The 14,504-nt window shown below is 27.4% G+C and overlaps 1 protein-coding gene across 3 annotated transcripts in view; it reads left to right on the top strand.

The window, feature by feature from the left end:
• Positions 1-4,924, top strand: part of LOC100164544 (acetylcholine receptor subunit alpha-type acr-16-like) — a 225,096-nt gene extending 220,172 nt beyond the window's left edge. For all 3 annotated transcript variants that reach the window (XM_016809608.2, XM_016809606.2, XM_016809607.2), the window contains exon 11: positions 4,470-4,924. In XM_016809608.2, coding sequence (XP_016665097.1) covers positions 4,470-4,777 — 308 coding nt within the window. In that variant the 3' untranslated portion in view covers positions 4,778-4,924. The remainder of the gene's footprint in view (positions 1-4,469) is intronic.
• The last annotated feature ends 9,580 nt before the right edge of the window (positions 4,925-14,504 follow it).

Genomic DNA, 14,504 nt, shown 5'->3' with positions numbered 1-14,504 from the left:
ATACCTACTTGGTACTTAATTTCATTCACTCAACTTTTACAAGTTACAAATTATGATTTTAATATATTACAAAACTCTCGTTTTTGAACTCACATCGAATGTCATCTACACGTTCGTGTGGATACGAATTATTAGAACTATAGGAATTCTTTGTTATATAACTCAATATAATATAATAGAAAAACATTTTTATAACGAGCTATATAATATTTAGAATAATACAAGACTCCGATGACTGATGAGGTTATCTACGATATAATTGTTTATATTTATAGATGTTATTTCATAAAAAGTTGTTTTACTTTAAAATCACTTTTTAACACCTTTTCGTTTGTTTTACGAGAACATATTTACGTAGTGAGATTTAATATTTCATTACTGCGTGCCATGCGTACCGGGTCCACACGTTGATAGTAAGTTATAGTTTACACCAGTAGTGTATCTAAGATTTTTTAAAGGGGGCATATACAATTTTCAATGGACATTCTGTATACACATTATGCATATTAGGTATATTCATATTATTATATACATGTTGTATTGTGTACAAAATTTAGTCTATTTTGAAATTGAGAAACGGCTATATGACATAAGCACCAAAGGTACAAAAATTACCTATCATTTGCGCTAAAATTTGTAGTACATAATCTAATAATAATAATAATCTAATGCCAATCTAACATATTATACCTATTATACCCAACATATGACATAAGTGCCAAAGGTGCAAAAATGACATATCATTTGCGCCAAAATAAATATGTTATATAAGTAGTTTCTTCAAAATTGATATATCTTATAAAAATGATATTAAATGTATTCTATATTATATTAATATTATTTTATATAAATAGTTATTTGAAAATTGCTGTCTTATAAAAATTATGTTAAGTATATTATAAAATTAATAAATCATAAATTATGATAACCATGCAAATCAATATAAATGTAATACATCATCGGTTGAGATTTTATAAACAAAAAAATGTCAATAATAAATTATAAATTTAATAAATTGGTTAATTTTTTAATCCCACTTTTTTCACATATTCTACACGATTTATTTCACCATCCTGGTATTTCTTCCATTGTACAATTATTTATCAGATTATACATTTTTTAATTAAGATTAAACGTTTGGAGTTTTTGAACGATATAGTTCTAAATTTAATATTTGTTATTTAATATCTATTAACCGTGGCATACAGGAACCTAGGATTTTGGCGCTTACGTACGATACGATTTTGGCGCTTTTATACGATACGACTTTTTTTTTCTTATCTCATTTTGGCACTTATGTCTTCCACCGTGAGAAACACGGGTTAGTTATTATAGTCACCGACTACCGTTAGTTATTTTCAATAGTGCAACAATTTATACGGAAATTATTATTATTATTTATTACAATAGCGTTAAAATCATCGTTAAAGAACAGCGCTGCCTAACACCAAATTGACGTAGAGAGCAGAATTCCGCGGACGTACAAACTTCGCGTCTCGCGTTATTATCCTGTGCGGCACGGTTGCGGCCTTTGTTGTCGGAAAAATTTCACAAAGTCATATTACGATCGCGATCCACGTCGTTTTCGATTAATTCGGAAGCGCACGCGTTTCGCACCTGTTGCGCTGTACATATATTATATTATGATATAGGTACAATATATATACAATATTATACTGTCTATGGCCGGGTTACAATTAAAACTTAATATAACACTGTATAGTGTATCAGCCTCCCAGCTTCACCAAGTATAATATTTACATATATTATTACGTTCGCGACTTGCCAAATTTAATATCGTCGTCTGTAGTACAAATATTTGCACACATCTCGTGATCCCGCAGTGTACACACACATAGGTAATAACCTATACCTACATATAAGTATGTAAACTATATTATATTGTATTATGTATGATATTACATTGACACGTGTCACGAGCTTGTTGCGGTCTTATTATATTACTTAGACCCCGACCACCACGGCTGGTACCTATACCTTCGCTATATACCCCGTTTCAGCATTATAATATAATATACCTCGGTTTTCCGCCGTCGTACTTTGTTTTTGACTTCAAAGTTCAAATATTAAACATTTCGGTTTCGTCTATAACCTCACGCGAGTACATCAGCTATAATATTATACGATATTGTGTAACTACACCGGTATCATGGTTTAACGCGATCACCGATAGAGGTCTTTCATTATTCTGTGTACTTCATAATTAATAATGTGTCCATGTAAAGGTACCTATGCGGCTATAATATGCCGCGTTTATATAGGAGGCATAAGGTTATTATATTATAGTTTGATGTTTAGTGGTTTAGTCGTGTACTCGTGTGACGACGTAGAACGATCATTTAGTAGATACTATACGGCAGTGTTAAGATGATTAAATCTTTGTCAGTTTCGATCGATTTTTAATTAAGAAAAACATACGACGTAATAAAAGTAGGACCAGAACGAAATATATTGAATAATTCTTCACTCAAATTAAACTGTGACATAGTTATCATATAGTGACGAATACCACTTCTCTAAATTATAATCAATCAACCAGTCTCTTTAGTCTTTATTGTTTTTTCCAAACAAAATTAATTTTCGATTAGGTAACTTAAAATATTTCCATAAAAATAATCTGCTAAAATAATATTAATGCATACGTTTTATATAAACACAATAATCATAAGAAATATTTACGATCAAAGACAATATTAATTTGTATCGTCAGCTTGATTAATGAAGCCACTATACGGCACCCATGGTGAAGTTTAGAAAATGACTTGGAAGGGCTATGCGCCCTTTGAACTTTAAAATTAACCCCTCTAAGAAATTATGCAAAAATCCAGTTATAAATTTTAATGAATAATTATGAATTCCTATGAAAATAATTTTTATTTTAAAAATAAAATAATTTCTTACAAATTCATTAACATTTTGCATTTAACTAACATTTCCCAGAACAATACTCATAATAAAATACATATTTACTAATAAAAAAATTAACGATGCAAAATAACAATTTATTTCGTATTAGGTAGGTAACCCTAATTTTACTTCATATACTCTATTATGAATTCTCGGGTTTATATAGGAACTAACATATTGTATAAGCTTTTATCACTCAACGATTTCGGTCAGCTAAGTTACCGGCGAAAAGTTTCATTTTTGACTGTAAAAAAATCATTAATTGACTCCAGACCAATGTTCAGAAAATCAGTCAGGATAAGTTTATAGATTTGTTTGTTCTAAATTTGTTCAGTCACTCAACTTCAAAACCCAGTGACCAAATTTATGCTAATACTGATATACTGATCTTATATTATATTGTTATCAACTACTAAAGACCTCTAAACAATTTGAATGGTATGTATTGTATTAGATACTCCAAGATGTATGTCATGAAAAGATTATGATAGAAAATTTATCCTAAAATTATGTGTCATTCTATTTTTTACATTTCTAAGTTCCAACACAACAGAGCTCTATTATATTGTGCCAAAAATTCCAAAAATTATGTTTCACATGATTTAAGGTTAATATTTTTGTAAGATAGTATGGAGTTATTATTTTTTATTATAATCATTTGGTAATTAAAAAATCAAAATTCGTTAAAATCGACAATTTCAAAAATCAAAAAAGAAATTTTTTTGTACTTTACGGCGTTTTTAACCCATACATAATATATCCAATGTACTGATTTTATGTCTTACAATTTTTCAATATTTTAGTCCTCGTGAAATACATATCCATTAATCTCTCCTAAACTATAACTCTGGATACGCCCCTGTATTACAGCATACATTTTAGTACTGTTATTTATGACATTATGATTGTATTATTTAGCTACGGATTCGAAGTGCTTATTTTAAATCCTCAGCATGCAGAGTTTTCAATAATGTGTATTATGTGTGATTTTTTTACGAGCTTAAAAACAATTTTTGGCATTTAAAAGGCTCAACATTTTTCATTTAGATACTCTATAGAATTCGAATTGAACGTGCATTTTACTAGAAGCAATTTTTCAAATTTGTCTGTAGGCACTCTTAAGTTTAGTACTTATTTAAAAACAGCCGATAAGCGGTAAATAAATACGTAATTCCGTAATTACGTACAGTTAATCACCTGTTTTTAATAAAACCTTGAAAGGGTAAAACAAGCTCCGTTCGGATTTGTTTTTCGAATGCAATGGTTTATTTATAGCCTTCTAACAAATAAAAACCCTTCCTGCTCTATATAACCTTACTTTTTACTGTGTCTCTCGTATAATATACGATGTACAGTTGTATATAATACTATGAATACCTATGCCAAAATGGCATTTTTGCTAATTTATTAGGCTATAATGAACAATATTGTTTATTGCACGGATCAGACGTTTTCTTGGTGATTTCTACCATTATTTATTTTGTAATGGATAATTGAATCGTATTTATTTCTAATACACGGTTAATTATACGATTGTACAGATGATGATTTTCGAGCGAGCGTTCTATCACACCGCGTGTACAACAACGGGGCTGCCAGTTCGTCGTCACCGGCGTCCGAGTCGAGAAGCGTCTGCAACTACTCGGCCAGAGAATTGCAACTCATATTGCAAGAGGTGCGGTACATCACTGACCACATGCGAAAACAACAGGACGACCAAGAAGTGATCAACGACTGGAAATACGCAGCGATGGTAGTGGACAGGTTCTGTTTGATAGTGTTCACTTTTTTCACATTAGTCGCCACTGTTGCCGTAATGTATTCAGCGCCTCACATAATTGTTGAGTGACTCAGACATTGTGTTCACTTCTTGGATGTCGATATGGCAGTCATGATTTTGTTAAATATTTATTTCAGAGAGTATGAGTTGTTGTTTTGAAATATAATATTAAAAGTTTTTTTTTGTAATACCATAAAAAAATCGACGAAGAGCTTAGTAAAAAAAAATTCTATGATACACAATGCATTTACAGGGTGTTAAAAAAGATCACGGGCCAAGAATAAGTCCTTCTAAATAATTAAATTACAGTGTTTTAATTTTAATCATCCAAATACACCCTGTTTTTATAATATTATTTAGATTGTTTTTTTTGCGTACTCTAATATTATAAACAGAATAGTTGAAAATGATTTATTTATCTTATTATTATTACTATTATATTGTAATTGTTATAATCATTAATGATTATAACAATTTTATCAAAATGGTTATTATTCCTTTTATTATTATTTGGTATTGTAAAAATGATCACTACTGCCCATAATAAATATTAAGTTATATAACTTAAATATAATTTGAAATTATGATTATTTTGAATATCTACAGTTATTATTATTTATTAAAAATAATAATTGTCGTTCATAAATCATAACACTAAACATTATGCGAGGGTTTAAATATTACAAAATACCTATGTTATATTAGGTCCTTCAACAAATTTATTTGCCAAGAAAAACTTTTCTATACATTTTTTAAGTTTCTATTATGAATTATTTTTAACACTCGCAATTCTAACATTTAAAAATCCGTAATCTTATATTATTTTTAGAAAATTGTTTGATACTAATGAGTAATGGTTGATGGATATTGACAGACGATACACGATCTCGGGTAATTTTAAAATACCTAACAAGTTATAATATAATATATTAAGCTAACCATTAGTTTTATTTTAGACATTTGGTAGGTTTAAAAATTATCCAATGTCTATATATATTATATAGTATAATATACCTATTTTATTATATTATAACCTTCCAATCTATAATACCTAAATCCAAAGTAGACTAACTTACGATGTATCAATAATTATATGAATTTGTCTTTCCGGCACTATTTTCTCTACAGTATAGACAATATCAGAACATTGTTTTGTTATTCGTTGATCCAATGAATATTATTATTAATTATTTAAATATGAGTAATTTAGGTTATTTTTTTAATTTTAAAACAGCCAAAATAGTAAAGTATCTTAAAATATAGATTAGATAATAATAAATATAATAAATAGGATCCTATTATTTTGTATACTGAAATACAGTCATAATATACTGTGAGAAACATGGAAAATAAATAATAACTATCCGTTGAAATTGGAAAAAAATTAAAACATTTTGATAATTATTAAAGGGAAATTACACCAAGCTCTGATAAGCAATGTTTAGAGGGGCAATTGTAAAGGATCGAAAATCGGAATATTATATAATATTAAACCCAAATTTATATTACATTATGTTACATCGGTTTAAGGATTTTTATTTTGAATACGCATGAATGTAAAGAAAAAATTCTAATGTCGACATCTGATTATGAAAATTGTTTCATCAGAAACCACTGCGTGCTATAGTATTCGATTGATGGGGATGGTGAATTGTATTTGTTCAATGAATGATATTAAAATTACATATTATTAAGAATAATGTTTTATGGGAGAGTAAAATCTTGTTGTTTCCATTGTTTAGAAAATACTTCCTAACTTTAATTAATATAGAAAAATTAATTTAACTTTTAAGGTTATTTAATTTTTATAATAATAGTTTTTTTAAGTAGGTACTATAATTTTATTACGAATAATAAAATATAAATAATCAATAATATTGTTTACCTATCAGCTATATTGTTTACGAGCTTGTTTTAAATATTATATATATTTTATCGTTACCACAATCATTTAAGTTTATATAATTTGTTAAGAATTTTAGCCCTACCAGATCTCAGATCTTGTATTCATTGATTATAATTTTCATTAATGAATATGAGAATATATAATTTACTTTAAATGTATTTCTATATTATAGGCATTGATATGGCCACATTTAATAGTATCGTTAATTATTGAATATTGAGTTTTAAAAAAAAAAACATAAACATAATAAAACGTGGAATAGGTAGTAATTTTATTGAATTGAGATTTACTGGATAAAAATGTGTTCATATTTTTTTTTATAAATATATATATGTCGTTCATCACCAAGTGTTTTACTATTAAATTTGTACTACCTAGGCATTTATAATTACTTTCTAATAGATATCAAAAACTAATAAAACCACTTGCTATAAAATAATTTACATAGAACTTATCAGTTGTGATTAATTAAACTGTTAAATTAAATGTTTTATTCGCTTTGTGTTTACACTGTGATACACTTTAAGCTAAATTAAAACAATAATAATATATATTATAGGTATACCTATATCATTAACTGTACTAATTTAATTAAGAAGTATAACAGGATATTTTTTTTACCGAATACTCCATCACATTTCAGTTAATATAAACGCCGTCGTATAAAAAAAATTAACTGCAAAAATATCATAGTAAAAATATTGTTATTTTTTTGTTTGTTTCTATTATATTCTCATTGGATTTCATTTTTCTTATATACCTCATAGATACTAAAAAACTTAAATTATATTAAAATATTAGTTATTGTAAATTAAAAACACCGAAAGGTTGTATTCCCTATCATCACATATTTCCAATTTAGAGGTATTGGGCAAAAACAATTATTGGTATAAAAAATAAGAACAATGTGGGTTTTTTTTGTCAATACCTTTGCTTTTTGGCGTAGTAAATACTCTCCAAAAAACTTATAATGTTGCATTTTTATAAATTATGAATTAGCTACATGATTAAATTTCAAGATTTTTTTATTTAAGTTTAAAAAATATAAAAATAATGCTTTGCTAGTTTCAAATTTGTTTTTCATTTGGGAATCATTTTGATAATTCAGCAATAATTGCTCAAAATATTTGTAATCCTTATGGTGACTTTCTCAAAAAGCTAACATTCGTTGTATACATTTTTTTACAAATTAATTTTAAATCCTTTTAAATATAGAAATGTATTGACAAATCAACCGTCAATTATTATTTATTATTTAAACAAAAAAAAAACAGTTATAACTATAATAGTTTTTCCCAAACTATCGTTGAACAAAAGTTAAAACAAATTGATGATAATTATTTTCAATTTTTCTTTTATCAAATAAATTATCACCAATTATATTATAATCAAATTATATTAAAAATGTACATGTAATCACATGTAATAACATATTGAAACATAAATTAGAATAACATTTCATTAAGTGATTTGACCTGGGGTTTGGATTTTTTTCTCTTAAAACTATGCAAGTTAGATTTATAAAACTAAAAATGTATTGAAAATAACCAGCGACGGGAATATTATTTTAAATAGTAGTACCCATCAATGACATTTATGTTCAACAAGTAATGAGTTATAACAAATAATAACGTATTTTTCAACTATGTTGAAATATGCGTCTTTGCAAAAACACCAAGTAAAACTGTACTCCTAATTTTCTTTATCAAAACAATGCAATAAAAAATAAATATTATTATTTTTAAACTTAATACACTTTTTTTTTAAATTTTTGTAAAATATAGCCGAATAAAAATGTTATTACTTTACCATAGACTGTCTACTAAATCTATAACATTTACTATCGCAAAATATTTGAACCATGAGCCATATAATATATTCATTAACCATGTTTAAATCTGTCATCGTTCGTCACAAAGGAGTACAAAATAACCCGATTGACCACCAGTTATATATATTAAAACATGAATTAGTACAAACACTTGAATATATTTTTAAAATATACCTATCCAAAAACAAAGTCCTTTAAAAACACCATTTAGAATAATACAATAATATATATCTAAATAATTGTGTAAATGTTCCATGCTTAACGGAAAAAATTTCGGCTCTAAGTAATATGTGTATCTAAGTGAATGATGTGAATATTCATAAATAAAATTTATTTAATAAAAATCAATTGTATGTAGGTAACTATATTTTAAGTGTATGTGCAAAAAGTATTTTTAGTGTCTGACAAATGTACTTACTGATAGTGATTTTCGTAAAATAGTTTTACATTAAAATAGATTAAGGAAATAACGAATCCTTAAAAATATGACTTTTAGAATTTAATAAAAAAAATATTAATAATATTAAATTATTGATTGATTAGATTGTGACTTCAATAATCGTAGGTTAAAATGTATAAACTAAGTGATTTATTATGTTAGAAAACCTAGCGAATTGGTTTGAGATAACTTTTCTTTGTTTAAATTTGTTGCTCATAAAACATGGAAAACATAACACCGTATTAGGTGTGTAAAATAAAAACAAAATATTTAATAACAACTGTGTACAAAGAATAATTAAGAAGTAAATCGTTAAACATGTTTTTATATATATTTAAAAAAAATGATGTGTATAAATAAAAAAAAGATAATTTTAAACAATAATATTTGTATATCTAAAGCCTCAAAAAGAGAGGTTGTTATTTCTTGAGTATGTTTTTTTATTAATATTGTATGTACTAAAATAATAATATTGTATACTATTATTATGTAACATGACTATAACCAGTTAAAATACATTATGACATGTAGACAATGTTACGAAGTTTTGTATTTAATTATTTATGTACCTACCTACCTACCTATCTACCTACCTACCTACATTTAGGTACCGCTACATTATATTAATATTATGTCGACTAGCGGTTCGTGTTGGGTAAATAAATTGTCAACCTAGTTATAGAATTCTTAGCCGCGGAACAAGTGTTGTTGTTCTCCGCAAAAAAAAAACGGCCGTCTAAACATCTGTCATTTATTATCATTACTTATATTTTACACGACAAGCCGGACAAAAGGTGACAATAATATTTTTTAATAAGTTTTTGCGTATACAAAACGTGACTACTCGTGATGCGGCGGCCGAGTCCATTATAAATACGGTGTAGGTATATAATATTATTATTTATTATATTATATAGCCATATAGGTACAAAAATCAATAAATCAACAACACTCCCAGCAATAGTAGTCGTCCGGTCGTAAATAGACTTCAGCGTAACTATAAATAGTGTTGAGCCCCGATAATAAAATAAAAGAAAAGGTCATCTTCTTAATGCAGTGAATTGTAACTGGATAAAAATAATAAATATGGTTATTCAGCTGAAATTCACCTATAAAGATAAATTAATTTTAATCGAGATAAATATCAGATAAGTTCAATTTTAACTACGACTAATGACGGTGTATAAAATCATACCCACAAAATGCACTCGAATGTATTAAACTTTTCGCAAAATATATAGGTAGGTATATAGCCGCAATAACGTACGCAGGCTTTTAGTTCGGTTAGGGTTCCCATTTACACAACACCGATTTTTATATAATCGGTTAAAACAAATAATAGAGTTTAAGTTTCAAATTATTTAGCCTACATTATATTTAACCTGGTCATCTATAGACCATAGATTAGAGAACATTATTAGAACCTCATTAGGCCGATATAAATATGGAAGGTAATTGATACAGCGATTATGGCAGATGATTATGTTCTTAGTATAATCAAAAAAAAACTTTAACTATGATTATCAATTTTATAACTATTAAAAATGAATAACAGTTAATCTACTCTGTGTATTGATAATGGTGGTAAATATTTTTTTTTTAAAAGAAGTAATTTCAGGGCGGAGCAAGAACCCTAGAACCTTACACTTGCGTACGCCTCTGTAATATAGGTACAGATAATATGTGCCTACATGTATATAATATGTGATAGGTATAAATGTCTGCAGCAGAAGAGACACAAGATCGTTTATATAGTCATAAAAATCTATCGGTAATATTTATTTTATTTATTTATTTTTAATTTGTATATATTATTAAATGTCGTATTATATTTCAATATTTGTATACATTATATACAACCAAAAGCCGATAATTACTACATCACTCCCTGCGACGGCTGTTATTTATTTTAATAACGAAGGAAATCACATTATTAAATAAAAAAGTGAAAACTTTTCAACTTTATTTACAGGTAATTACGATTTAATGTAATATTTATAACAAAACCATTGATCTTATAATGTACAGAAAATAGTCACTGTAACATTTATGAGATTTTTGACAAGAAAATGTTTAGTTTCCCCTATAGCATTGATCTAAATAGCGTCAAGCATGAGCGGTTGTGAGCTGGTCGTTTAAAAAACATTTTAGAAAATCTGTGAAATGTTTAAAAATTGATTTCTTACAATTTGTAAAGTAACAAGAACGTGCATTAGCATTTAGCACTAAAAAAAAAATAATAATAATGTAAGCATTTCAACATTCAAATGATAATATTTTCGGTAACGTGATTTACGTAGGTACGTACTATATTATAGTTGATTTGAATATACCTTTATATCCTGCGCTGATCTTGTTATCCAAGAAACTGAAGTAACATCAACATTAATGATAATAAATCATCGAAATGCGTGGAAGTTTAGCGAGCTGGTGTCCCGGGAGACATTTCATATAAGTAGTATTTACGCATTGTCGTAACTACTGTGTACCTATATATACAATATACTTACGTACGACCATGTTTAAGTAACTTCTCTCGTATTGTAACATTATGCTCGAAAGAAGATGAGTAAGTTGTACGCTAGATTGTGCGAGTTTTATATCGGCACATCTCATTATATCGCTATAATAATATGCTTGCCAACAGCAGTTTAGTCTGCCAATAAAAACGATCTCCCAAAAATCGTTTAAAACCCGCTGTTCTACAACAGACTTCAACCTTACATAATATTATAATTTGCATTCGGTGGCCGGTGCACAGGAAAAAATTGCAGTTGAGATTTTGAGAAGTCATAAATATTACTTACCTATAGTAGGATCATTTAAAAACTAACTATATTATTTTATCGTCATTTCAATGTTCAACAAGGCCGTCCCAAAAGTTTTTCGGGACCAGGGGCAAATTAATTTGGGGGCCCTTCGACCATAATAAACAAAATACTCACTAAGAATAACAACATTTTTATAAACGTATTTTTCCAAACCTTAACCAATCAAACTCATTTAAATTCATGTATTGCATTACATACTTACATAATTGAATTGAATATTATTCATATTATTTATATGAATATTATTCAATACATTATTAGCAATGTATTACCGTATATATAAAAAAAACTGCAATTATAAAAAAGTTATAAATTCAAGGAAAATATTAACTTGGATGTTTATAAGATTAAATAAATAGATAAGGTAAATTAAAAAAATTATAAAAAAAATACGAATACGGTAAACGGTAAACGGAAAAAAAGTCTCCCGTTTAAATAATATTATAAGTTAATATATTTCATTCAATTTTGAATTAATTTACAAGGGGTAAGCCACATATATAAATAAATACATTTTTTTTAAAATAATATTATTATAAGAAATATTTTATTCAATTTTTAATTAATTTACGAGGGGTATAAAACCACTATGATAATCATACAGAATACAATTTCATAGACATGTATAGAATAAATAACGAATGTCCGTAAACAACTCAAAACAAGTCAAAATATGTTGAAGAGTATATGGTGCATAGAAAATGCTATATAATATTTAGATAACAAGTAAAAAAAACATTTAAAAACATTTATCTTCAATAAATTTAACATGTAATTATGTATAACCGTATTAGGTATAATTACAATTTTAGTATTATTCTATAAGACTTATAGAACTTAGTACAGGTACCTACATATTATAATGATACAGATTACAGACTATAGCCTAATGCCTCAATACGAAGATATTATACTACTTTAAAGTTGCCCCCACCTCTGAACAGCCCTGATGTTCAATAAATTACAAGTTTATCAGTATAGCTAGGTAACTAAATAAATGTATTTTTTTTTTTTTACTAATGAATAAAGACTTCAACTTCTTGGAATGTATTATAATCTCGCTTTTTATTAGTAGGTATTTATAGGCTTGTGTCTTACCTACCCTACAATGTCACAATAATAACAGTTTGGTGCCTATATGCTATTGTTATAATCATGCGTTTAATAAAGATGAAACAAATTAAAAATAATGAAAAATAATATACAATTTAATCAAAATGTATTTATTGAATTATAATATTAATATATAACTTGATTTTTTATGATACGCCAGCTATAGAATGATATCAAGTTGTCTTGAATCAAAACAAAGTAATCGTGTGTCAAAAACAAACCCACAGTATCATTGTATCAGTTACCTACCAACATTAAATACACGACGAAACTTTATATCTATTGAGGATAAGAAACTACGCGTATGTGTGTGTGTGTGTGTGTGTGTGTGTGTGTGTGTGTGTGTGTGTGTGTGTGTGTGTGTGTGTGTGTGTGCGTGCGTGCGTGTGTTTGTGCGTACAGATGATAAAAGTATTTTGGTATTTGATAAATGTTTGCAAGTTTACTTGGGTCACGCGATTCCCAAAAACAGATGACACCGTATTTATTCAATTGCCTGTATAATGTATACCAGTATAATATATTGTCCATACTTGAAATGATAATGTTTCTACTGTAGCCAAAAAAATAAAAAAATAAATGGGTAGATAATAAGAAAATCAGAATCCATACACGGTAGTACTCATCGAATATCCACTGTTGTTGACACCAACAAATTACAATGAATTTATTTTTTTTAAAAACCTTCCAATCAATTATAATAATAATATAATATTAATATTATTTTACAATAGTTCATCAAACTAATATTTTAATATAAAATTATCTCTTTTGGAAATAAGATAAACATTTTTGTCAAACAAATGGCTGTTAATTATTATTGTTGTCATCAGCATTATCATGATAAATAATTAATTATTTTATAATTTACATCCTATCTAAATAGTTGAAAAACAATTACCTATCTGATGAATTGTATTAAAAAAAAAAAAAATGAATGATGTTACCTTAAGTAATTTGTCTACACTAAAAGACGTAGGGTACACTTTTGTACATTGTTCACTCTGTAAGACTTTCGAGTTTTGAATTTATAATACAACGATTATCAAATAAACATCGAATCAGGCGTATAAACTCGGCGTTCAGATGGAATAGCCAAATAGGTATGGTATAAAAATAAATAAATATTAATAAAGTAAAACATAATTGTTAATATCAACTATATAGTATCGACCATTACTCCGTTGTCGATGGATCAATAATTTTTACCTATCTGAGGCTAGGTACTCAATGATTTACTGACAATGGGTAACTTCCTTTTAAGTTTTCATGCCATACCACGGCTCATATTATATAATTATGTACCATAATAATAACTGATTGTACAGATTGTTTTGTTCAAAATGTTTAATAATACAAACCTCAGGGGCAACTCAGCCAGCCTTTCGCTCTCGCAGCAGTTCCGTTTACTTACCATATTATTGAATTCGCCATCGGATTTGACCTCGCCGTCTACGCCTACTTCGTCGATCGTGACCATACCGAAAATGATTACCAGGGATACGCAAAAAAAAGTTAAGTTGCGGACCACGAAAAGTTATGATTTTGTGGATAAATAACAAAAATAGTTTGTATTCCAATTCGTCGACAAAATAATGCTCTGATGCTCACATACGTACCAGCTATTATGTATAGTTTGTTTTTTCTCCTAATAAGCTTACGGATTGCTTATTTTC

Source organism: Acyrthosiphon pisum, chromosome A1 (genome assembly GCF_005508785.2).
Source record: "Acyrthosiphon pisum isolate AL4f chromosome A1, pea_aphid_22Mar2018_4r6ur, whole genome shotgun sequence".
NCBI lineage: Eukaryota > Metazoa > Arthropoda > Insecta > Hemiptera > Aphididae > Acyrthosiphon > Acyrthosiphon pisum.
The sequence above is the reverse complement of the archived record's forward strand: the minus strand, read 5'-3'. Positions and strand labels throughout refer to the sequence as shown.